Here is a 25,097-nt window from a genome sequence, read left to right on the forward strand (position 1 = left end):
AAAAAGGAAAAAAAAGGGAAAGGATTAGAATATTTACTAAAATAAAGTTTTAAAATTTAGGGGGGAAAAACTTTAGAAAGAATTTCCAAACTTTCTCCCCTCTCCCTACCCTGACTTCAGTGCAAGCCCACCCTCAATGGTGGGATTCCCACGGCTGCACTTCCCCTGTTCACAACCATCAATCACAATTCCAGCAGTCACTGCTCGTTTTGTCAAGGTGGAAAAAGAAAGAGGATGGGTAGCTGGTTAAGGGCATTCTGGGTAAAAACAGTGGGGGGAAGGTGGGAGAGAAGAAAGACAGACAGCGCTCCAGAGACTTAGTCCCAAACAGGAGTGGGAGCATAACCTGGTGTCCAGGCCAGGTCTTTTGCGCACGAAGGAGGTTCAAAGGCGGTACAAGCTGATGAGCAGGAAGGCTGCCTGTCTGGAGGGGGACAGCCTTGACTCCTCAGGCTCGGAACAGCCCTTCTTCTAGGTCTGCATCTAATTGCTACTGAGCCCCTCCAGGTTTAACCCCCAGTGACATGGTGGCAGATCCAATTCTCCAGGCTGGTGTGCACCCCACAGGCTCTTCCCTTGTGATGCTAATATGCTTGCCTGCCTTCAAGAGGTGGGGTTCTGCACCCCCTCACTGTCCGCAGGGGTGGGCCTGTGACTTTGGTGGGCGGGGCGCTAAGTGACTTTCTAGGTTAGGAGGTAAAATGCAACTCAGATTCCACCTGGTACCTTCTGAGACAGTCACTGTTGGAACCCAGCGGCCATGCTGTGAGGAAGCCCAAGCCACACAGGCCACAAGTAGGTGGCCTGCACCAGCAGCCACACCTGAGCAAGGAAGCTTTCCTTCCAGCCCCAGCCATCAGCTGACTCCAACCACATGACTAGCTCCGAAACAAAACTGCCTAACTGAACCCAGTCAACCCTCAGAACTATGAAACATAATAATAAAATGATTGTTAGAAAAACTGAGTTTCCAGGTGACTCATTTCACAGCAATCATTAAATGAAACATCCTTCACCCACACCAGCAGAGGTGGTCGGTCCCGCGGGGCAGCACTGAACTGCTCCATTAGACAGCATTTACTTTGCGGAGTGCTTCCGCTGGGCCAGGAAAGGCAGGAGGCACGGGGTGCATGGAGGTCAATCAGAAACAGGTTCTGCCCATCTCCACCCACATGAGTTACTAGTCTAGTAGGTGACACAGATACAAACAAGTGAATATGCACAGTATTAAAGGAGAAAACAGGGTGGAGGGCCTGCACAACTGGGGTCAGGGAAAGCCTCTGAGGGCATCTCTAGGCAGGGCCTGTGGAGCACTGGAACAGCATTGTGGTAGCTGAGTCCCTCCAGGGTGCTAGATGCAAGAAAAAGGAAGGAGCCAGGGGGTCGGTGTGGGTGACAGAGATCTGGGACCACACCGCCAGGCGGGGACCACAGGGAGGGGATGCACTGCATCCAAAGGATAACGAGAGCCATGGAGGGAGGGAGGGTGTAAGGACAGGTACTTAGGTATGAGGAAAGCGGTATGAAGAACCCTGTCTACTCTCAAGCACCGCCTCTCCTCTCCCAGTGCTGATAGGGTACTGATGGCTACTTTGGAGATGACAAAAAGCAGTTAATGCTGATCAAATGCTTACTGCTAGGTAACACATCACCATTTTCATCAGTTAGACAGCTAGTTATCAGTGATTTTATGAGGTTCAGCTTCTCTGTGCAAGTCCCTGTGGCCAGACCTCATGCAACCTCTTGTTCTTGGCTCTTCCCATTTCAGAGATTAGGAAACTGTGGCTGAGACATTCAATAAGCTGCCCCAAATCACAAAGAGCAAGAGGCTCCAGAGCCACAAGTCTCCTGGGCAGAGGCTGGCCATGGCTCATCCTGTCTGACATTTGCACACTTGTTCCTTTATTGACCAGCAGCCTCCAAGGCCCTTTAGGACCATCATTGTTGGGTTTCTACTCACAGCCAGGCCCTCAGGGCCTCCCACAAAGCCAGGCATATAGGGGACCCCACATGTAGGCTTTCTCCAAGGAAACCAACTCAAATTCACTCAGAAGGGCACCACCCCAAACTGTCAACAGGGGTAACAGGGGCACCCAGGGCAACCGGTTGCTGTGAGAGTTCCAGAGCTTCAGCACTGAGCAAGGCAAAGTCAACAGCCAGACCCAGCAGCAATCAAGGCAGGCTGGCTGGGGAATCTGGTCCTTCCACCCATGACACACAGCTATCTTCCAGGCCAACACTGCTGCCCAAATGGCACCTGGTGCCCAGAAAGACCACCACCCATGCCCCTGAGCCAAGAGCGCACACACACACTCACTCAACCACCCCACCTCCCTCCATCCCACAAGACCAGCCACTGCCCCCTTGATGCCGGTTTCCCTTAATGCCCCTTAAGAAAGGAGGATTAACTCTCTAAGACCCCTGTGGATTCAGGCACCCAGCACAAGGCCAGAACTGGCTGGAGAGGTCTAGCCTTGCAACCAATTGCCCACACCCTCTTTGGCACAAATGCAGAGCCTGTTGCTGCCCCCCGAGAAAGTCCCTGGTTGGAAAAAATGGCCAGCCCTGCTCTCAAACACCTGCCCCTGTTCTGTCAAGACAAACACTCAACGTGGTGCCAAAACTGCCGCATCTCATTGGGTGAGCGCCTTCCTCCCTGTTGGCCTCACCACCACCCTTCGGTGAGGACCACCACTTGCAGCGTCTGTGCACCTGTTTGGCAGGGGCCTTAACTTCTGCGTCCCCAGGAGGAGTCATCATGCACTAAAAGCCACACTTACTGAGCCCCTAGCAGGTGCATTACCTCATTTCATCTTCACTAGTGTCCTAGAAGGTGAGAGAGAGCAGGTCCACACTGTCTTACTCAATATTCCAAAGTCAAGAAACCCCAAAAACGAAAGTTGTTTGTCCCTGCTTTGACCTGACAAGAAGCTCTTAGGTGTCGTTCTTTATCCCAGAAGGCCTAGGTGAGTTTGGTCAAGCATCACAGTTCCAAAACTCCACAGATAGATCCATAAATTGGGAAAAACTCGGAATTCCAAAATCTATCAGGCCTCAAGGATTCTGGGTTAAGGGTCTTGGGCCTGCTTTCCCGGACCGAGAGAAGAGGCTCCTCCTAGAAGTAACTTGGGAGTCCCCAGCAAAGGCTGGTCTCTCTCACTCTACCCGCCCTGAAGAAACCTATGCATCCCACCTCACTCCCCGTGCCGAGTTCGAATCCCGCCCGGCATCTGGCGGGAGGGCGCAAATCAGCGGTGCCGCGCACCTGGGGGCTCGAGAGCGGGATGCGGCGCCGGGTCCCAAGCAGGGTCTGGGCGGGGAGAGCCTGGCGCGCGACAGGAGTGCTCTGCAAAGTTGGTCAAGGCAGGGGTCGGCACGCGCACCGCCGGGCCAGAGCAGGGAGGGGAAACCCCGGCGCATCCCCAACACCCCGGTCTGGCGCCCCCTCCTCAAACCCCTCCCCACTCCGCAGCCCCCGCCAGCGCCACTGCTCCTGCACATGCGCACTGCAGCCCGCGATGTGGCAGCCGGGGAAGGGGGGGCCGGGGCCGGGGGCGGCTATCCATGGAGCCCCGCGCCCCTCGGGTCCCCAATGGACGCAGCGTCCTGGGTAACGCCTCGCATCCTCGGAGCCGGGGGAGGGCGAGTCTCCGCGCCCAGGGCCCCGACGTGGCTGCGGTCCGGCGGCGGGGAACGCGGGTGCGCGGAGGTGGGGGGCCGGCTCCCCCGGCCCGCTCACTCACCTCCGCCATGGCCGTGTGTGCGCGGGAGGCGGTGGCCGCACCGGGATCCCCGGATACGGAGCCGCGGGCTCATTGGCTGCGGCGCATCGGGAGGCGGGGTCTTGGGAGGGCGTGGCCTGAGAGGGCGGGGCGCGGGCGGGGCGTAGTAGGTGCGCGGACGGGGTTGCGCGGTATGTGTGCGGGGGCGGGGCGGGCTCGCGAAGCCAGGGTCTGGGGTCTCTGCCTGGGCCTTGGTTTGGGGCGTGGAGGATGCTGTTAATAAAAACATTGATTCTTGGTAACAACACCTGTGTAGGAAGCTTTGGTTGTATTTCCTCCTTCCAATAGCTTCGCTAAATACTGTGAGCACCCTGGTGCTACAGGTGAGGAAACTGAGGCCTAGAATGATGGGGCACCCAATGCATAAGTGGTGGTAGTGCCAGGACTGAAGTCGGTAGGTAGCGTGGTTCTGGAACTTTCTTCAGTTTTTCATCAGTGATGACCCATCCAGTGTTCCAAAGAACCGACTGGGGAGCTTGCAAGATGCACCGCAGGACGAGTTTTGGGCACTGCAACCCGATACCAAGGAGAGGATAGGAGGTGGATGCAAACCCACGGCCAGCCCAGCCGTTTGGCTCTGAATTCATTATGGACCGTTTGCACGTCCGGAACCTGTGGTGGGCGCTGGGGGAGAGTTTGAACAGGACAGTCCTGGCTTCGCTACATTTTAAATTTCAGACTTACCAGTGCTGTGAGCATGGGCAGAAGGTTTATGGAGAGCGAGAGAGGAAGGTGGGAGGATGGAGGCAGTGAGTAGGCAGAGGCGTCCAGCAGGACTCACGTGGTGGCCGCGAGCAGAGAAGTGGAGAGAGCTGGGAAGGTGCACCCCACAAATCTCTGATGGAATGCAGGTGGAAAGGGCATGAAGTTGCACCAACGAGTGGTTGGTAGTTCCTACTGAGACGGGGAAGAATGGAATTGGGATGATGGGGGACTCAAGAATCCCCATTCCGCTGAAACCGGTTTGGCTTAGTGGATAGAGCATCTGCTTGCAAACTGAGAGGTCCCAGGGTCCATTCCAGTCAAGGGCATGTACCTTGGCTACAGGCACATCTCCAGTGGGGGGTGTGCAAGAGGCAGCTGATCGATGTTTCTCTCTATCCCTCTCTCTCTTCGTCTCTTTTAAAAATTAATAAAATATATTTTTAAAAAAAAAAGAGAAAAAAAGAATCCCCATTCGCTTCCCAGCTTTTGCCAGCAGAATACTGCTGGACTCATGGTGACAAGATGCTCCTCTTCAACCAGCCTGGGGAGAAGACGAGGGGGCGCAGGCTGAGTTTATTATGGAGTTCAGGCTGAGTCTGAGGTGCTTGTGGACACCCCAGGATGGTAGTTGGATAAGCAAGTCTGAACACAGACTCAGGGGGAAGTTGTGCAGTTGTGGGAAGCTGATGTGTGACATCTGAGAAACTCAAGACAGCGGGGGGCGGGGAGGGAGTGATTTTGGAAATAAAGGACTGTACAAATCACAGGTAATGTGAACATAAATATTATTATTTTCCTCTTCTCATCCTTTTGGCCTTCCAGCTTGTCCCCCACCCCCTCCAGGCCAAAATTCTCAGAGCCAGCCACACATACAAGGTGTTTAGCACTTGGGTGTTTACTGGGAATGAGGCCTCAGAGGCATGGCCTGGATCGGTCACACTTTTTTAGTGATGCTTTTGGGGGTGGCGAGCTCATACAGGCGAGGGGATGCCCGAGCCACCAGGGAAGCCCGGGAAATGTAGTAGGGGTCATAGCCCTCATTGAGCTCCTTTCGCACTTTGGGCTTGGCCAGAAAGCGGGTCCGGGGACTGGCCACTGCCTTCTTGGTGACGTCCAGCACTTCCCAGCGTGGATCTCGGTCAAGGACACACTGGTCTGACAGGGCCTTGGGCACTAGAAGAATAGGAGAGAGTGACAACATGAGGCACTCCCACAGGAAGAGCAACCTGCAAGGTCAAAGCTCCCAAGTTCAATGGCCTCTCCAGTGATGAAGGAATGGAAAAGCACAACATGTCCCATCCACGCACTGGAATATCACTCAGCCATGAAAAGAAGTGAAGCACTGGCAACTCCCTACAACCTGGATGGACCTTGCATACATGATGGTCGGTGAGAGAAGCCAGACACAAAAGGCCATACAGTGTGTGATTCCATCAATGTGAAATGCCCAGAACAGGCACATCCATAAAGACAGGAAGTGGGTTAGTGGGTGCCAGGGGCTGGGGATGGGTGGAAAGTGACTGCTAATAGGGGGTTTCTCTTTGGGGTGATGAAAATGTTCTAAAATGTATTGGGGTGATGAGTACACAACTCTGAGTGTACTAAAAAGCATTGAAAGGTACACTTTCTTTTTTATGGATATATATAATGAATTACTTTATTTTTTTAAAATATATTTTATTGATTTTTTTTTTTTTTTTACAGAGAGGAAGAGAGAGGGATAGAGAGTTAGAAACATCAATGAGAGAGAATCATCGATCAGCCACCTCTTGCACACCCCCTACTGGGGATGTGCCTACAACCAAGGTACATACCCTTGACTGGAATAGAACCCAGGACCCTTCAGTCCGCAGACCAAAAAGCAAAACCTGACACATTCTTATACACATACACACACACACACACACACACACACACACACGGATGTGTATTTACAGGTACATCTGAAATATGGATCAATATATAGATGAATGTGTATGTACAAACATGTATATATTTATAGTCCAGGTGTATGTGAGAGAGAAACAAAATGGTCTGATGAATCAGTGCATATGTGGGCATAGCTCCTGGGGTAAGCAGAGCGCTCAGAGCAGTCTCACCTAGAGGCCATATTGGAGCTCCGCCCCATGGGAGGCAGAGGAGTGAGCCAGGCAGGTATCTGTGGTCAGAGTTCTAGGCAGCGGGAGAGGAACCACATAGATGGGGTGGGCAAGGGCCTGTGGGCCACACAGAGTGAAACAGGAGCCCTGGGAGGGCCATGAGCAGAGAAGGGTGGAATCCAGCTTAAATTTAGCAAGACCTCTGTGGCTGCCACATGGGAAATGGGCAAGGGTGGCATCAAGAATAAGGGTGGAGGCGACTGCTCTGGTCCAGAGACACCTTAGGGGGCCATGTGGAGGGCAGGGGGAGCTGTGGGCGAGTTCTTGATGTGCTCAGAAGACCAAGCCCGCAGGAGTTGTCAGTGCATTGGACGTAGTGTGTGACGGGAGGGGACTGGCAGGAGAGCACTTGTAGAGTGCACGTTCACGGGCACACACTCAACAGCATGCATTTGTGGCTCTGCAAGTAACTCCATGTTACACTCAGAAGGAAGCACACAGAACGGCATTATGTTTGGGTGGGTTCCTTTCTCCGTTAGGCTGTCCTGCATTTTTCCAATTCTCTACAGCTAGTACACATTACTGTTGTCATGGTGGGACTGGGTATCTTGTTTATTTTAAAGGACAGAAGAGAATCAGGCCAACACCACTTCAAAGCTGCCCTTCCTGCCTGGCCAGGGTGGCTCAGTTGGTTGAGTGCCATCCCATGCACCGAAGAGTTGTTGGTTTGATTCCTGGGCAGGGCATGCACTTAAGTTGCAGGTTCAATCCCCAGTCGGGGCTCTTACTGGAGACAACCAAATTATGTTTCTCCCTAATCTTTCCCTCTCTCTCTCTCTCTCTCTCTCTCTCTCTCTCTCTCTCTCTCTCTCTCTCTCTCTCTCAATCCAGCATGTCCTCAGGTAAAGCTTAAAACACAATGCTGCCCATCGCCTCAGCTTGGCTCCCTCATTCCTGGCCCTGTCTCGCCAACTTTCTCTTCTGCACCATGTGTCCTGCTAGAGACCCATTCAGACAGCACTCAGCTTCAGGCCCATGGCCTCCTCTAACGGTTGCCTCTCTTCCCCTGGGAGCCTGCACAGTGCAACTTATCCACAGGAATCCAACAACTGGTTTCCAGCTAAGGGAGCAGATGAAGAGGGAAGCACAAATCTGGCAGAAGCTGGCCTAAAGTCCAAATCTTCTGACGGTTCCCTGCCCCTGCCTATGTTCACTGGGGACGGACGCAAGGACCTACTTACTGGCCAAGTGAATGAGCCGGTTATAGTCTAATGCATGTGGCTTAGGTTTTGGCACAGGGTCCCACTCTTCCAAAAGTGTGGCCGGAGGCCTGGGCTTTGCCAACTGCACGACCCTTGCACTGGGGATGGCCGTCATGGCTGCCTTGGACACCTTGGATACCTGGAAACAGAATGAGAGGGGAAAGAGTGAAACAGCCCATCATGCCTCAGAGGCCCCTGGATAAAAAACAAACACAAACAAACAAGCCGTAAGCAGTGCAAAGAGACAGACGAGTGGCTGGAAATAAGTTAGTTTGCAATGTGTTCAGCAAAAGGCTCGGTAGCTATCATATGTAAAGAGCTCCTCTAAGTCAATAACCCAAAAGAATCCATAGGGAACTAGGCTACTCATATAGGACAGTAAACCTAAATGGTCAATAATGCTCTCTGCTGACCAGGGAAATGTAAATTAAAACAACAGAGTATCACTGAATGCAAACAAATGAGACAAAAATGAAAATGTGGACACTGTCAAGCCCTGGCAAAATGTCAGCTGGCATGGGTTGGTGTCTGAGTGTCAACCTATGAATCAGGAGTTCACGGTTTGATTCCCGGTCAGCACATGCCAGGTTGCAGGCTTGATCTCCAGTGTGGGGGAATGCAGGAGGCAGCCCATCAGTGATTCTCTCTCATTGATGTTTCTATCTCTCTCTCCCTCACCCTTTCTCTCTGAAATCAAATTTTAAAAATAGAATGTGGGAAGAGAGATATCCTCATGCATTGATGGTGGGAGAGTAAATTAGTACAAGCACTTTGAAGAACCGTTTGTCCATCTCCGGCAAAGCTGAGCATGTGCACGCTTGACAACCACCATATAGAGAAACATCTAGTGGGGGTACAAGGATTTGAGTGCAGCGGTATTCACTGCAGCAGAAACAACCTAGTTGTCAAATGATAGGGGACTGAATAAACTAGCTATGGTATATTCATAGGATAGGACATGACCAAACAGTTAAAATGTTGCTTCTATATAAATCAGAATGATGTGCTCTAGAAAATATATTAGGGGAAAAGCAAGAAGTAAGATGCCATGCTATATAATAAAAGGCTAATATGCAAATCGACTGAATGGTGGAAAGATGGTCACTCTGATGCACATGACCACCAGGGGCAGACACTCAATGTAGGAGCTGCCTCCTAGTGGTCAGTGTGCTCCACAGCAGGGAGCGCCACTCAGCCAGAAGCTGGGCTCATGGCTGGCGAGTGCAATGGTGGTGGTGGGAGCCTCTCCCTCCTCCCGGCAGCACTAAGTATGCCCCACTGATCCTCCCAATCTTCGAGAGGGCACAGGCCAGGCTGAGGGACCCGCCCCACTTCTGCCGTCCCCCACCCCAGCACACGAATTTTGTGCACCGGGCCTCTAGTATTTTATATTAAAAACACGATGATTATGGCTTAAGGCTCTGTGTATGTAATAAAGTATATAGATTGATGAAAATAAGACAGCTGGCCAAAGTCACACATATTAGGGGGAAAGCATAATATGTCTGTCTAGGTCCCTGATCCTAGCCCACTGAGGGCAGGCAGTGCCCCTCCCATTGAGGTGGGGTTCTCAGGAGAACCAGTCACCTACCTCAGACATGTCTATGCTCCAAATGTTATTCCGGACCTTCGGGGCAGCCAGTTGCCTCAGGCGATTAGAGAGTTGGTATTCCAAGGTGCATGGAGAAACGGGCATTCTATGTGGGAAAAGCAAAACCCGACACATTCTTACACACACACACACACAGACATACACACACACACAGACACACACACACACACAGACACACACACACACACACACACACACACAGGGGAGCCCTAGGGGACATCAACATTTGAGACACTAGCTCAGCCAAAGTGGGGTGTGTGTGTGTGTGTGTGTGTGTGTGCGCGCGCACGTGCGTGTGATCTCTTTCTCATCTCTTCTCTTCCCCGGGGATAAGAGGGAAAGTGAAGGGTCTGGAAAACATCTCCAAGAAGGCATTCATAAAAGAATCCCTAACAGGCCGAAACTGGTTTGGCTCAATGGATAGAGCGTCGGCCTGCGGACTGAAAGGTCCCAGGTTCGATTCCGGTCAAGGGCATGTACCTTGGTTGCGGGCACATCCCTGGTGGGGGGTGTGCAAGAGGCAGCTGGTCGATGTATCTCTCTCATCGACGTTTCTAACTCTCTATCCCTCTCAATTCCTCTCTGTGTAAAAATCAATAAAATATATTAAATTAAAAAAAAAAAAAAGAATCCCTAACAGGAGCCCCTATGTATTCTCAAGGCTGGAGATATGCTGTCCTGAGGTCATTCCCCCACCCCAGGGCCTTCTGTGTGTGTCCAGCCGTTGTCACAGAAAGCTGGAAAAGTGAATTTCCACTGGGTTTGCTGAGCCCACACCTCCTAAAACCAGGCCTCAGCTATACCTCTGCTCTAGAAATAAAACCATGTTTCATTGATCTGAGGCAGACGTTTTATATTTTCCCATCTCTGAGGTCGAGGTGCAGCTTGTAAACGTTGCCAGCCGGACGTCAGGAGCTCCCACCAGTTATCCTCACTGGTGTGTGGGTGTAGCTGTTCTCAGTGAAGTAACCTAAGTCGAGCTACATGTGCTCTTGGTTCTACAGATGTTGTCTAATTGCAGTTTAAATTATCTTCAGATTATATTATCATTCAGCATAAAAATAAAAAAGTTATTTTCACAAAACAGGCTTAAAAACAGAGTGTGGAACATGTCAACATCTCTGAATCAAAAAAAAATGATTCAGACTTCCTGTCAAGATGGGAGCATAGGCAAATGCAATTCTGGCCTCCTCCTACAACCACAGCAAAATTACAACTAAACTGCAGACAGCATCATTCAGAACCACCTGAAATCTGGTTGAATGGAAGTCCTACAGCTAGGGAATTTAAGAAGCAGACACATAGAGACTGGTAGGAGGGGTGGACACACAAAACAGGCTGGTCACACACCCACATGTGGCAGATAAAAACTGGGAGGGAGCCCTAGCTGGTTTGTCTCAGTGTATAGAGTGTTGGCCCCTGGCGTGGGGGGCCCCAAGTTCGATTCCAGTCAAGGGCACATACATCAGTTGCAGACTTGGTCCCTGACCCTGGTCAAGGCACATGCAGGAGGCAACCAATTGATGTGTCTCTCACACATGGATGTTTCTCTCTCTGTGTCTCTCTCACTCCCCTCTACTCTCTCTAAAAATCAATGGGAAAATATCCTCAGGTGAGAATTAACAAAAAAATTGGGAGGGATATCTTGGCTGCAGAGGTCTCCCCTGAGGAGCAAGAAGTCCCAGCCCCACACCAGGTCCCTCAGCCCGGGGTTCCAGTGCCAAGAAGAGAATTCCCTATAACTTCTGGATGTAAAAAACCAATGGGGATTGAGACTAAGGATTACAGAGGGCTGCTTGAGTCCCAGGCAGTTCCCTTAAAGGGCCCACATATGGCCTGGCTGGTGTGACTCAATTGGTTGAAGCATTGTCCCTTACACAAAAAAGTTGTGGTTCAATTCCCATTTGGGTCTCATACCAGGTTGCTGATTGGATCCCTGGTTAGGGTTCATATAGTAGGCAATCAATCAATGTTTCTCTCTCACACTGATGTTTCTCTCTCCCTTCCTCTCTCTCCAAAATCAGTGGAAACATATCCTCAGATGAAAATTTTAAAAACAAGTCTGTAAGTCACATACAGACTTAATTGGGCTCACTCCCTCAGAGCTCCAGCACTGGGACAGCAGCTTGAAAGGCACCAGAGACATACAGGAAGAAACTAAATTGTCCAGCATCAGCACAAGAGCTGCAGTGGCTGATTTTTCCGAGACAGATGTGCTGGCAGAGACCATGTTCCTTTGATGAGCTCTCCCCGCACAGAGCCAGTATGCAGGTACCATCCCTGAGACCATCAACCTCCCTCTGTGTTGTCTCACTCACGTGATGCCCTGAGGTCTTGCCCACCCAACTTTCGAGCCCAACTAAGCTGTTTCCAGTGGCTTTTCCATATGTATGTTCTGTCTGGGCTCATGCTTCACATTTTCCTAAAATATCTCAAAAAAGCGGCATTTGGCCTCAACAAACCCATACCTTTTGTTAAGTGGCTCAGACCTGGCACTAGCAACAGCCGGCCTTGGTTCAAAGCTTTTTCTCACCTGGCCACCTCCAAGCCCCTCACAAGTAGCAGCCATCTTCAGATAGCTTTATTTTTATTTTTATTTTTATTTTTTTTATTTATTTATTTATTTTTTTTTACAGAGAGGAAGAGAGAAAGATCGAGAGTTAGAAACATCGATGAGAGCCGAAACCGGTTTGGCTCAATGGTAGAGCGTCGGTCTGCAGACTGAAAGGTCCCAGGTTCAATTCCGGTCAAGGGCATGTACCTTGATTGCGGGCACATGCCTGGTAGGGGGTGTGCAAGAGGCAGCTGGTTGATGTTTCTCTCTCATCAACATTTCTAGCTCTCTATCCCTCTCTCCTCCTCTCTGTAAAAAAAATCAATATATTAAAAAAAAAAAAAAAAAAAAAAGAAACATCGATGAGAGAGAAACATTGATCAGCTGCCTCTTGCACACCCCCTATTGGGGATGTGTTCTCAACCAAAGTACATGCCCTTGACCGGAATCGAACCTGGGGCCTTTCAGTCTGCAGGCCGATGCTCTATCCACTGAGCCAAACCGGTTTTGGCCAGATCGCTTTATAGTTCATGCAGGGTGGCCCCAGGCAGAACACAGGTGGTGGCTGACCTTAGCCTGCACTTTCAGGAGGTCCCAGATCCAACACACCAAGTGGATAGTTTCAGACCACATCAAAGCATCATCACCCAACCACTTCCACAAGTGGCACACTCAGGTGGTGGACTGAGTGGGCATCAGTGCTCTGCTGAATTAAGTCCTGCTCTGTGGAGTGGGCCCCTGCACAGCTCATCCTCCATGGGTGGTCAAAGGTCTTTGGTCACAGCCAGTCCTTGCAGCTGATCAGCCTGAGGTTAAATCCTTCCCATTGACATGCCAACAGCAGTCAAGGCTCAACTACAACAGGAGGGTGAAAACAGCTCACATTGAGGGGGAGACACAACTCAGCCTGGGTGATCATGAAGACTGTGCCACTGGATCATACAGAACACCTACTACATTAGGGCACTGTACCAAGCCAAGGAGACATAGCAGCTCTACCTAATACATAGAAACAAACACAGGGAGGCGGCCAGAATGAGGAGACAAAGAAACATGTTCCAAATGAGAGAATAGAATAAAATTCTAATAAAAGAACAAAACAAAATAGAGGCAAGCAATCTATAGATGCTGATTTCAAAACCCTGGTTATAAGGATGTTCAATGAACTTAATGAGAGCTTCAACAGCATAAAAAAAAAAAAAAAAAAGGACCAGTCAGAAATGAAGCATACACTAACTGAAATGAAGAATAATTTACAGGGAATCAATAGTAGAGTAGATTGCCAAAACCGGTTTGGCTCAGTGGATAGAGCGTCGGCCTGCGGACTGGAAGTTCCAGGTTCGATTCCGGTCAAGGGCATGTACCTTGGTTGCGGGCACATCCCCAGTCGGGGGTGTACAAGAGGCAGCTGAACAATGTTTCTCTCTCATCGATGTTTCTAACTCTCTATCCCTCTCTCTTAAAAAATAAATAAGATATATATTTTTTAAAAATAGTAGAGTAGATGAAGCTGAGAATCAAATCAGTAATTTGAAATATAAGGAAGCAAAACACCAAATCAGAACAGCAAAAAGAAAAAAATTTTTTTCAAAACAAAAACAAAAAACAAAAAACGAGGAGAGTGTCAGGAACCTCTGGGATAACTTCAAATGTACCAACATTTGTATCAGAAAAGAGGAAGCAAGAAATTGAAAACCTATTTGAAAAAAATGACAGAAAACTTCCCTAACCTGCTGAAGAAAATAGACATATAAGTCCAGGAAGCACAGAGAGTCCAAACAAGGTAAGCCCAAACAGGCCCACACCAGGACCCATCATAATTAAAATGCAAAAGTTTAAAAACAGAGAGAATCTTAAAAGCAGCAGTTGATTATCTAAAGGGAGCTCCTACAAAATTCAACAATTTCTTAACAGAAACTTTGCAGGTCAGAAGGGATCAGCAAGAAATATTCAAACTGATGAAAAACAAGGACCTACAACCAAGATTATTCTACCCAGCAAAGTTGTCATTTAGAATTGAAGGACAGATAAAGAGCTTCCCAGACAAGAAAAAGTTAAGAGTTCATCACCAAACCAGTATTATATGAAATGTTAAAGTTCTTCTTTAAGAAAAAGAAAAAAAGAAATGATAAAAAAAAAAACATGAACAATGAAATGGCAATAAATATATATCTACCAACAATTGATTCTAAAATAAATAAATAAATAAATAAATAAACAAACAAACAACAACAAAAACAAGCAGAACAGAATCAGACTTATAGATACAGAGAACATTTTGATGGTTGCTAGATGGGAGGGGATTGGGGAATGGGTGAAAATGGTGAAGGGATTAAGAAGTACAAATTGGCCGAAATCAATTTGGTTCAGTGGATAGAGTGTCGGCCTGCAGACTGAAAAGTCCCAGATTTGATTCCGGTCAAGGGCATGTACCTTGGTTGCGGGCACATCCCCATTAGGGGGTGTGTAGGAGGCAGCTGATCGATGTCTCTCTCTCATCGATGTTTCTAACTCTCTATCCCTCTCCCTTCCTCTCTGTAAAAAAATCAATAAAATATATATTTTTTTAAAAAGAAGTACAAATTGGCTGTTACAAATTAGTCATGGAGATGTAAAATACATCATAGAGAATATAGTCAATAATTGACATAATAAAAGAGTAACGTGCTAATTGTACCTTCCCAAAGTCCACCAGTCAGTCAGGAGTGAGCATGCAAATTAACCCAACAAAGACTGAAGGTTAATTTGCAAATGTGGGTGCTGAGCGGCCAGGGTCAGGCCTCTGAGCAGCGAAGGAAGGCGGAAAGGTGGCTCCGACCAGAGAGAAGGCGGTGCCGGCAGCCAGGGAAAGGAAGGCCCGTTCTGGCATGAATCTTTGTGCATCAGGCTTCTGGTATTCTACTAATTATGTCTGGTGTCAAATAGGTACAAGACTTATCAGGATGAACACCTAGTTATGTAGTGTCCAATCACTGGGGTGTACACCTGAAACTAATACAATAATGTGTGCCAAGGGTAATTGAAAAATAAAAAAATGATTTATAAAAAGGGATTCAAACATTCGAACACCCTTCAGTTAATTTAGTTCCATTGTATTTTCCTTTTTGTGAATGCATTAATATAGGTAATTAAAATTTGTGTCTAAATAACTCTTTGACAAGCATAAAAGTTCTCAGTGATAGCAAGGAATTGGGTCATTAGTTGTATATAAAATAAAAATGCCTTACAATTGCTAGCTTTCCAGAGCCAACAAAATCCATGGTGGTGGTAGGTAGCATTGCTGAGCACTTACTACGGGCCAGGTGCTGAGTAGCTTTTGTGTGTGATCTCTACTGCCACCTGCTCTGCAGGTGGAGAACTGAGATCCCAAGGGTCATGGGCCTGCCTGCAGCCATCCAGTTGAGACTTGGGTTATCTAGCCTAGAACCTGAATCCTTCCCTCCTCCCTGCCCCCCCCCCACCCCGCCCGTTCTACAGCCTGTCAAGAGAAGAGAAAGGTTTCCTGCCAAACTCTGCCCTCAGAGTGCCTACCCAACCCTTTTGTCCTTACCTATTGCAGTTGTAATTCTCCATGTGGAACTTTTTGGGTCGAGCAAGTTCCTCCATTCGGGGGGACACTGCTGCACAAATGGGAAACAGCCCCAGCTTGAGACCTGCCCACCCGCTGGGGTTTTCTTCCTACTGAATTCAGCTCTCCGTGAGTCAGAGCAAGAGGCCACATGTGAGGAACTATGGGCCCCGACAGTCCAGCCAGGATTACAGACTTCTGCTGGCCCCCTTCCAGGGACAAGAGGCTCAGAAGCCTGAAGTCTCTTCCTCCCACATGCAAGATGGGAGGGTCAGGGCTGGCTCAGTTCCTCCACGGGCTCTTGTTTGAAAAGTGGATTTGGAAAGCGGGTTTTGGTCTGAAGTTTGCACAGGCCTAGGGTTTCCAGGGGGCTCGGTGTTCACTGTGAGGGAGATTCTAAACCCCAAGAGAGAGCCTGCCCTTTGCTTCTCCCCAATAAGGAGCTTACTTGACATGTTTTATTTGAAGGGACCCATTGCTCTCAAAGAGGACAGAAACCATTGTGAGGGGGGAGAGGAAAGCCTTTTTTTGTAAAGTGAATACTAAGCCCCACTTTGGCTACGGTGCAAACTGGGGTTTGCCCCCCACCCCTCACCCCCAGGACCAGCTTCCATCTGGCTCTGGCCTCGTGAGCTATGGCATCCAGAGGTGAGCCTCTGGAGCCCGGTGGAGGACAGGTGCTCCTGGGAGATATATGGAGGAGAGGGGAGGAGCCAAAGGGAGTCCCAGGGGCCTTAGGGCTAGGCTGGTCCCCAAGGTCTCCCCACTCTGAACAGGGCACAGGTTGGGGTGAAACGGGGGCAACCCAGCCCCAGGAGGCCAGGAGCAGCATGTCCGTCAGCGTGGCTGAGAGCCATGGCTGGGACAGGGGCCACCTCTGGCCAACCCCTGAGCCAGGTGGCCACTAACGGACAAGTGGATGGAGGTGGTGGGTGGGCTCAACCTACCAGGCACGGTGACGGTGAGGGTGGTGTCTTCCATAAACCTCTCTGTCCAGTACACCGATGGCCTGGAATGCACCGTCGTGGCTCAGGGTGAGGGAAGCCGGGGCAGAGGCTTCCTAAGCCCTGCTCTGAAACAAAACTCAAGGCTCCCCATAGACACAGACACACGTGCAGACGGGGAGACAGCGAGGCAGAGGCGGGATGGCTGGGGGAAGGCCTGGTGGCGTGACCAGCGGGAAGGAAGGAGAGACTGCGGAGGCACCAGAGAGAGGGGGGAGAAAAATCTTAGCGGCACGGGGCAGGGGCAGTGTGGACTCCTGTGAGCAAGGCTGGTGTTCAGAGAAGTGGAGAGCTGGGGGAGAGGGGCCTGGGTCCTGGCTGTTCCCCCCAACACGGGCAGGAGATGGAGAGAGGAGACACCCTGGGACTTACCAGTAGATACAGAACTGCAAGTTCCTCATGCATGGGGAGATCCAGACAAAGCCCTTACAGCGGCACCCCATCCTGCGATGAGACAGCCCAGCCCCTGCCTCGCTCTGCAGCTCCCACGTGCTCAAGCGCCTCACTCTCCTGGGCCAGCACCCAGAGGCCACGGCAGGCCACCACGCCGCCCCCAGCCCCAGTGGTGAGCACCCTGACCTTTCACCCCTCGTTCACCACGCCGATGAGACCCCCTCCTCCTCGCAGACCCCCCTCCCTGCCTCCAGCAAGACCACCTGCGCCGCTCACTTGTCTCTCGAGCTTTTCCAGTTGGCCTTGGGTTTTGCCAGCTCGAGAAGCCTCCTCCTCTTCTTCTTCTTCCCTCTTCCCACGGAGAGGCTGGGGGACCTCTGGGTGATGGACAGCCGGCTTCGGGAGAGTCGGATGGTGAGGCCGGAGTTTCTGGCTCCCCAGCCCCCCGCCCCTGCCTCTCTGGGGGAAATCCTGGCATCCAAAGATGTGGACTGCCACCTTCCCTCCAGCGGCAGCCGGATGTGTGACCCCGGCCAGGTGGCCTCGTTCCCTTCCCTGCGAAGTGGAGCAGAGACCCGCCCCCGCCTCACAGGACGGCCGCAGTTATTACGTAAGACGTTGTCTCATCTCCTGCGTAGCCAGGCCCCCAGCGGGACGGAGCCACAGAGAGGCCCCGGGCAGCCCCCAGACTACGGGCGGAACGGGGCCTTCTCTCCCTTCCCGTGGCCTTGGGCTCAGACGTCCTCCCGGGGCCCTGTCCCTGCCTGCACCCTCCCCCCCACAGCACTGCCCAACGTGTCAGAAATGTCCACTGTGGGGGATGACGCCCACAGAAAGGGCAGCCGATGGAGTGGGGGGGGGGGGGGGGCGCTGCCTCCTTCCTGCCTAGACAGCCACAGTCCGGAAGAGCCCGGAACGTGGCCCAGTGGAGGGAGGGAGGGATGCACACACTGAGTCCACAGGGGAGGGGACACCTGGCTCTTTCCAGGATGCCATCAATGGCCAAAAATCAGCCCCACCAATGCTTGCTTCCCCAGGTCTCAGCTCCCAGCCATCTTCAACTTCTCTGGCAGTTTGTCGGGGTTGGGATGGTGGCAGCTTCTGAGCCAGGATTATCCCCGTTTCTTTCTCAAGGGAGGGCCAGCTCTCTTGACCTCTCAACTCTGGCATCGAAACTCTGTCTGACTCCAACATTGGAGCTTTTGTAGGGTTTTCTGCTGTCACTCACCTGCTACCTGACTGAGGTGGTGTTTGCTGACTTCACCTCAGAGGCCAGTGAGGGTATTGCCCGCCCTGTCTGATACCCTCACCCTAGAAGGACTGCATGGGCTCGGGGCAGGGGGGAGGGGGGGACCCACACTCACAGCAATGACACAGAGGCCACAGGGACACGGGGTGGGCCTGGGGACACCGCTCTCTCCCCAGGGCCTGGGCCCCACCCCAGCCTGTGTAGGCGCCACTCCCCATACCCACCTCATCTCCGTCACACCCTCCTCTTCCTCTTTCCCCCGGGCCCTCTCCAACGCTGTGAGGGCCTTTCCTGGCGCCTGGGCACCTGTAATTTCTTCCTCATTCACCTCCTCGGGGGGGATTTCCTCTTCTTGGTCTTCGAACCCCAGTTCCCCATCATCTAGGTCTTGGTACTTGGACAGTCGGCTCTCATACACAGGGTTCTGGAAGCCCAGAGGGTCATCGTCCTGTCCCCTTTCCGAGATGTCGTCCGTCTCCGAGGTATGGCAAAGGCTGAGCACATTTTGCCGATGGTCCCCCATGAACGGGACCCTCCGCCTGCCCTTCAGCCTTACTCCCAACACACCCAATGTGTCTCTGGTCACCCGGCAACAGGAGAATGGCCTGCCCGCGTTCTCAGCATCCACATTCCACTCCACGGGTGCTGCTCGTCACTGCGTACTGCGGGAGCTCCTCCCGCTGCCCCTCCACACGGTCCTATGTGGGGCCCCCTCGCTGCTCCCACCTCAGCCCCTCGTCTGTCCTCGCCTGTCACTCTGCCTCCCTTCTCCGTGCATGTGCCAGGGGCGTCCCTGCTTCAGGGCCTTTGCACTTGCTGGTCCCTCTGCCTGCAATCTTCTGCCCACACGAGTCCCAGGCCAGCCCCTACTCAGGAAGGCGGCCCCCATCCTGGTCCTGCTGCATCCCAACATTTTGTTTTATTTCTCCGAGGCATTTGTCATCACCTAAAAGGACATTGTTGACTTACTTATTTCCTACTCTTCAGACGAGGGCTTGAGAGTGTCCCATTCTGCACATCCTGGTACCTAGAATGGCACCGCCCACAGAGGGATCCCCGAAAGGGCTGTTGAATGAACAGTTAAATTGGGAGCTCGGCTCACTGCTGGAGCAGACCCGACTCCATCCTCTATTTCTTCTCTTTTTTAAAAAACAAAAATATGCCAAAACCGGTTTGGCTCAGTGGATAGAGCGTCGGTCTGCGGACTGAAAGGTCCCAGGTTCGATTCCGGTCAAGGGCATGTACCTTGGTTGCGGGCACATCCCCAGTGGGGGTGGGGGAGGGTGCAGGAGTCAGCTGATCGATGTTTCTCTCTCATCGATGTTTCTAACTCTCTATCCCTCTCCCTTCCTCTCTGTAAAAAATCAATAAAATATATTTTTTAAAATATGTTTGTATTGATTCTAGAGAGAGGAAGAAAGAGGGAGGGGGAGAGAGAAAGAGAGAGTGAGAGAGAGACATTGACTGGGCCTCTCCTGGGGATTGAGCCCACAACCAGGGAAGGTGCCCTGCCCAGGAATCCACTCTGTGGATCGTTTGGTGCATGGATGCTGCTCAACCAACTGAGCCGCACTGGCCACGCCTACATTTCTTCTTAGTAAAAGACGTCATTTGTGCTCAGATGGAGGGGGCCAATACTGGCGGTCACAGCTCCCCCAGGATTGACTTAGGAATGAGGCCTGAGGGGAACCTGCAAGGGGCTTCTAGAGATGGCTTCCTCTGGAATGAAAAGAAACACAAAGAAACAAATCCCTTGTCCCTCCTCCTTGGTTACTCATATATATATATATATATATATATATATATATATATATATAATTGCGTTTTTACAGAGAGGAAGAGAGAGGTATAGAGAGTTAGAAACATCGATCACCTGCCTCTTGCACACCCACTACTGGGAATGTGCCCGCAACCAAGGTACATGCCCTTGACCGGAATTGAACCTGGGACCTTTCAGTCTGCAGGCCGACGCTCTATCCACTGAGCCAAACCGGTTTCGGCTCCTTGGTTGCTCTTGAGACTGCCTGTGATGTCTAGAGCTCAGACAGCTCTCTTGTGACCATGACACCTGCTAGTTTGAGGATTGTGAGCTGAGGATGGGTCTTTGCTGAGGTTATGAACTTGGCAACCTTGGAGATTTCTGTGTGTGTTGGGGGGGGGAGGGGGGAGGGGGGAGGCCTCCCAGGCAGTGAGGGAAGAGGCCACCTCCCATGTCCCAGCCTCAACAGACACTACACGGACTGAGTGTTCCCTGGATGCAGGATTGTGGAAAGCAGAGCATCTTCATGACGCTAAGCCACTAACCCAGGGCTGTCGCTACGCTGCAGTCCCATCCTGAGTGATTTGTCAAGGCAGCCCAATAGCCCTGCAGGGTCCCTGACAGGTTCCCACCTCGGGAGGGAGAACACCTGCCACCTGCTACTCTGCCCCCCCCCCACCCCGTCCTGTTGGCCTGTTCACACCTCACACGCCCAGCAGCCTCATCTCTCATCACCGTGCAGTGAGCCCATCCCTCCATTTTCATGTGGCTGAGTGCCCCCAAACTCACCTAGCACATCGCCTCCTCCAAAAACCGATCCCTAACGTAGGGTGTTTTCTCACCTAAATCTTGGGGGGGGGGGGGGGGGGGTCTTACAGCATTGATCATTATCTTACTTTATATTGCATTTGTAACTGTCTTTTTACCCCATTCGAGCATGTGGGCTCAAATTGGGTGGGAACGGTGCCTGTCTAGCCTCTGCCGGGACACCTCACACCCAGAACAGGCGCGCCCCCTGCGGAGTTTTAAGAACCGCCTGAAATTGGATCTTCCTCCGGCGCCGGGGAGGAACCGCAGTACCGCAGTACGACCAACAGAGGGCGCTCCGCCCAAGGGTTTGTGGGTCTTTCTGCCCGTCTGACACCGGCTCCTTGGAGCGGAGGGGGAGGGGGGGGGAAAGCATCCTCCGAGTGGATTTCAGTACCGTCATTCCTAGGTTACCCAGAAAGGCCAAGTCACTGCCCAAGATTGCACAGCGCGGAGCATTAGCTTGCCTCTGGCGCCCGGGGCTCCCAGCGTTTGCAAATCTCAACATTTGCAAAATTCAGTAACGATGGGAAAGGCCCTGAACCAAAGGACATTTGTGTGCGTGTGAGTGTGCGTGTGTGTGTGTGTGTGTGTGTGTGTGTGTGTGTGTGTGTGGCAGAAGCTGAGGGATCCAGTGCCCTGCTTGCCTCTGGGGCAGGGAGGGTCCAGCGGAGGCAGAAACAAGGGCTCAGTGCCAAACCCTCCGCGGCTGAGTTCCCAGCGCAGTCCAGTTCCTATGGAGATGCAAGGAGTGGGAGCCTGGTGTAAAGCTTCCCTCCCTGCTCTCCGCCCGAGACTGAATTCGTCCTCCCAAAATGCAAGGGGAAAATGAGGTGGGAGGGAGTCCACATGGGGGTCCTGGGAGAGGGCCCCGGACGGTCACCCACCCCCACTCAGGTGGTGAAGGCACAGAAGGGCCCAGTAAGGCCTGTGGGGTCTGAGACGGCTGGATGGTGCCTTGCTTCTTGGGAGAGCCCTGGAGGGAGGGTGGGGCGGGGGGTGGGGGCTCCCTCTGCTGCATGTCCTTCAGTGTGTAGCAGGGTTCCTCCACAGAGGCGTTGCTGAGGTTGGGTAGTGCTCTGTGGGAGGCCACCCTGGGCGCTATGGAAGGGGGGGCAGGCCCCTGGCCCCACCCACCAGATGCCAAGAGCACCCCCAGGCCTGACAACCACTGATGTCCCCGCCGTCGCCCAGCGTCCCTGGGTGAGAACACGCACGGGGGTTAAGGCCCGGTGTGGTCCTTCCGATGAGTAACGGTGGGATGACACGCACACCATCTGCTCTTGTCTAAAATAGCACAACGTCTCTCCCTCATTATTTAAGAAACTTAGACTCCAAAAAGGGCACCAGGCTTGGGTTCGATTCCTCGGACCCTGATGGGGAGAGTCTATTTTCCTCCCACAGAGGCAGCTGGTTTCGTGGCTGCAGCGAAGACCCAGAAGAATTCCTTCCGCCCCTAAGTCTGCGTACCTGCAGGCCGTGCCTGCCCAGCGGAGACAGAGGGGAGACGAGGCTGAGCCCCGCCCTCTAGGTGTCCTACGTGTAGGCCTTTTCACAACAGGCCACAGCCATGTAACAGCCCCAAAGCCCCCCAGACCCTCTATCTCCCCCACTTGGTCCCCGAAGGGATAACCACTCTTCTGACTTCTCATAGCAATGATTCGTTTTGTCTGATTTTGACTTGATAGCAATCAAATTTTGGGCTTCTTACGCTCAAAACTATGTGAGATTCATCCATGTACATGGTCACGGCTAGGGGGCACTCCACCGAGCTGAATGGCTACACCAGGACGTTTTTTGTTGTTGTTGTTGTTCATTTCACTGTTCACAGGCACTTGGATTGGTTCCAGGTCTTGTGAGCTCCCTACTTTGGAAGGCACAGCCACTCTTGCTCACATCCCATTGGCTGGAACTTAGTCACAGGGCCATGCTTGGTTGCAAAGGAGGCTAGGAAACGTAGTCTTTTTCACACCCACACACACACACACACACTCTCTCACACACTCACAGACTGGAATTCTATTTCCAGGGCAGCCGGCCTTCTGCTCGGTAGATACCTCTGACAGTAGGCAGCTATGATTCGTGCCTCTGATGGGCTTAAGTAGAGAAGCAATGTGTTACCTCCTCCTAAAAGCGACCCCTGGGCTGCTCTGTGGCTGTGGTGGCTCTGCCTCCCTTCACACTGGATCCGTCCTCAGCTGGGCACCAGTATGGCTGCAGCCGCTGCAGGCATCTCATTGTGAAGCTGCGGTGGCCACAGGCAGAAAGGGACCACTTTCTTGGGCCTCCCTCTCGGGAACAAGGACACCTTCTGTGTCTGCAGAATAACCACCCCCAAAGGCATTCACATCTAAGTCCCCAGAACCTGGCAGTATGTTCCGTCGCCTGTCAAGGAGGAAATCAAGATTCCAGACGAAATGGTTGCTAAAACCCTGACCTTGAGATGGAGATGACCCTGGATCATCTAGATCACATGTGTCAAACACAAGGCCCGCGGGCCAAATCCGTCCCGCCAGGCCTTGCAATGTGGCCCGCCCCGCGCGCTGTCATCACTGCACTCCGCTGCGTTTCCATCACAATGACAGTTAATGGCTCAGTAAACCATTCGGCCCGCGATTTAGGCTGGATTTTAGATTTTGGCCCCTTCTCTGATTGAGTTCGACACCCCTAGTCTAGATGGTCTCGGTGTAGCGTGAGGACCTTCATACGAGGAAGCAGGATGCGGGAGAAGAGAACGAGAGACAATAGCATGAGGAACGTGTCCACCGTGTTGAAGGGGTCACTGAGCCTCGTGATGCAGTGATCCCTAGATGTTGCTCCCCTGACCTCACTCACATCTCATTGGCCAGGAGGGAGTCACATGGCCACAAGTAAAGGAGCCTCCAGCAAAGGGATAGGACACCACTGGGGATTTTCAGCAGCAGCCAGGGGGGATGGGTTTCCCTGAGTCGCACAGGGTGGAGAGCGGACACCCAAACAGTATCCAAGCTCCATCCACAAGGAAAGTGGAGGCTGGTGGGCAGACAATGACCCTAGATGCACGAGGGATGGAGCAAAGGGAGGCGTCATCACGTGCTTGGAGCAGCCGTGGGGGCCTGCAGGACGCGGGGCAGCTTGAAGATGCCTGAATGGACTGATTGCCAGTGTGACTGCAGACCAGACGCCCATGGCCTAGCCCAGCAGTGCCGTGGCAATACCCAAACCCCGCGGCCCCAGGAATTTAGACTGCTTGGGTTGGCTTGAATTGTTTCTCCCCAAAAACACATTTTTTAAGTCCTAATACCTCTCTCCCCCATTGATCGAAGTCTTAGATTCTAAGAGGGCCAGGAGGAACTCCGCTCTTTGTGGTCTCCAAAGCTCTATTAACCCTGACCTTACCACAGCTTGGTGGGGAGCGCTCTCCCCATTCCCGCTGGGCTCCCTCCTCTGAGCTGCTGCCTGCTGGCCTGGCTGCCAGCATCGGTTGTCGTGGCAACCTCCTCTGTACCAAGGTCCCCCTAGTCGTTGGGTCAGATATGAGTACTGTTTCTGTGTGAAATTTCCTCATCTTAATAACTGCACCTGGTTATAAAAGAAAACCTTTTCTTTCCCCCCAGAAAACATGTGGTCCTGTGTTTATGGATGAAGGGACGTAGCACCTCCAACATCGTCTTAAATGGCTCAGGAAATGCCTATCCCTATATGTATATGCACATAGCTAATGGATGGAGGGAAATCCAAGTATAGGCACAGCAAACTGGGGAATCTGGGCAGAACTGACAGGAGTTTCTGGTACTTACCTTGAACTTTTCTGTGAGTTTGAAATTATATCAAAATTTAAAGTTGTGAAAACAACATCCGGAGGGCAGAATGCTGGACCCCCGGAGACTTGAGTCCGCAGGTCTACACAGGTCTGGGGTCCGATTTAACCAGTGGCTGAGGACAGCAGTGCATTGTGGGCTGAATTGTGCTCCCCATGCAGATATGTTCAAGTCCCAATTCTGTGGCTGTGACCTTGTTTGAAAACAGGAAATTCTCAAGCGTAATCAAATCAAGGTGAGATCATGCTGGCGTCGGGTGGCCCCTAAATTCAATGACTGGCGTTTTCAGAAGAAGGGGAAATGTGCACACAGACATGGAGGGGAAGGTCATGGGAGACAGAGGTGAAGCCTGGCGCCAAGGGGCGCCAGCAGCCAGGAGGGGACCTGGAATAACTTGTCCCCCAGAAGGAACAGCTCTGCCAACACTTGAACATCAGACTTCTGGCCTCCAGAGCTGTGAGAGTTTCTGCTGTTTGAGCAATCCAGGGTGCAGGCATTGGGTA

General features: G+C 51.9%; 2 protein-coding genes across 2 annotated transcripts in view; both read right to left on the reverse strand.

Moving 5' to 3' along the window:
• The window catches only part of MIER2 (MIER family member 2), a 30,378-nt gene extending 26,551 nt beyond the window's left edge, over window positions 1-3,827 (reverse strand). Inside the window, exon 1 of the mRNA XM_036423608.2 lies at window positions 3,744-3,827. Coding sequence (XP_036279501.1) covers window positions 3,744-3,752 — 9 coding nt within the window. The 5' untranslated portion in view covers window positions 3,753-3,827. The remainder of the gene's footprint in view (window positions 1-3,743) is intronic.
• Window positions 3,828-5,341: 1,514 nt separating this feature from the next.
• Window positions 5,342-18,751, reverse strand: THEG (theg spermatid protein). Its single transcript, XM_036423616.1, has 8 exons — window positions 18,453-18,751; window positions 17,256-17,375; window positions 16,959-17,030; window positions 16,530-16,591; window positions 15,565-15,634; window positions 9,440-9,575; window positions 7,828-7,987; window positions 5,342-5,660 (listed from the first exon to the last, which is right to left on the reverse strand). Exons 1-8 carry the CDS (start codon window positions 18,749-18,751, stop codon window positions 5,422-5,424), a joined length of 1,158 nt encoding a protein of 385 aa, XP_036279509.1. The 3' UTR covers window positions 5,342-5,421.
• Between the last annotated feature and the right edge of the window lie 6,346 nt (window positions 18,752-25,097).

This window comes from Pipistrellus kuhlii, unplaced genomic scaffold (genome assembly GCF_014108245.1).
Source record: "Pipistrellus kuhlii isolate mPipKuh1 unplaced genomic scaffold, mPipKuh1.p scaffold_m20_p_8, whole genome shotgun sequence".
Lineage (NCBI taxonomy): Eukaryota > Metazoa > Chordata > Mammalia > Chiroptera > Vespertilionidae > Pipistrellus > Pipistrellus kuhlii.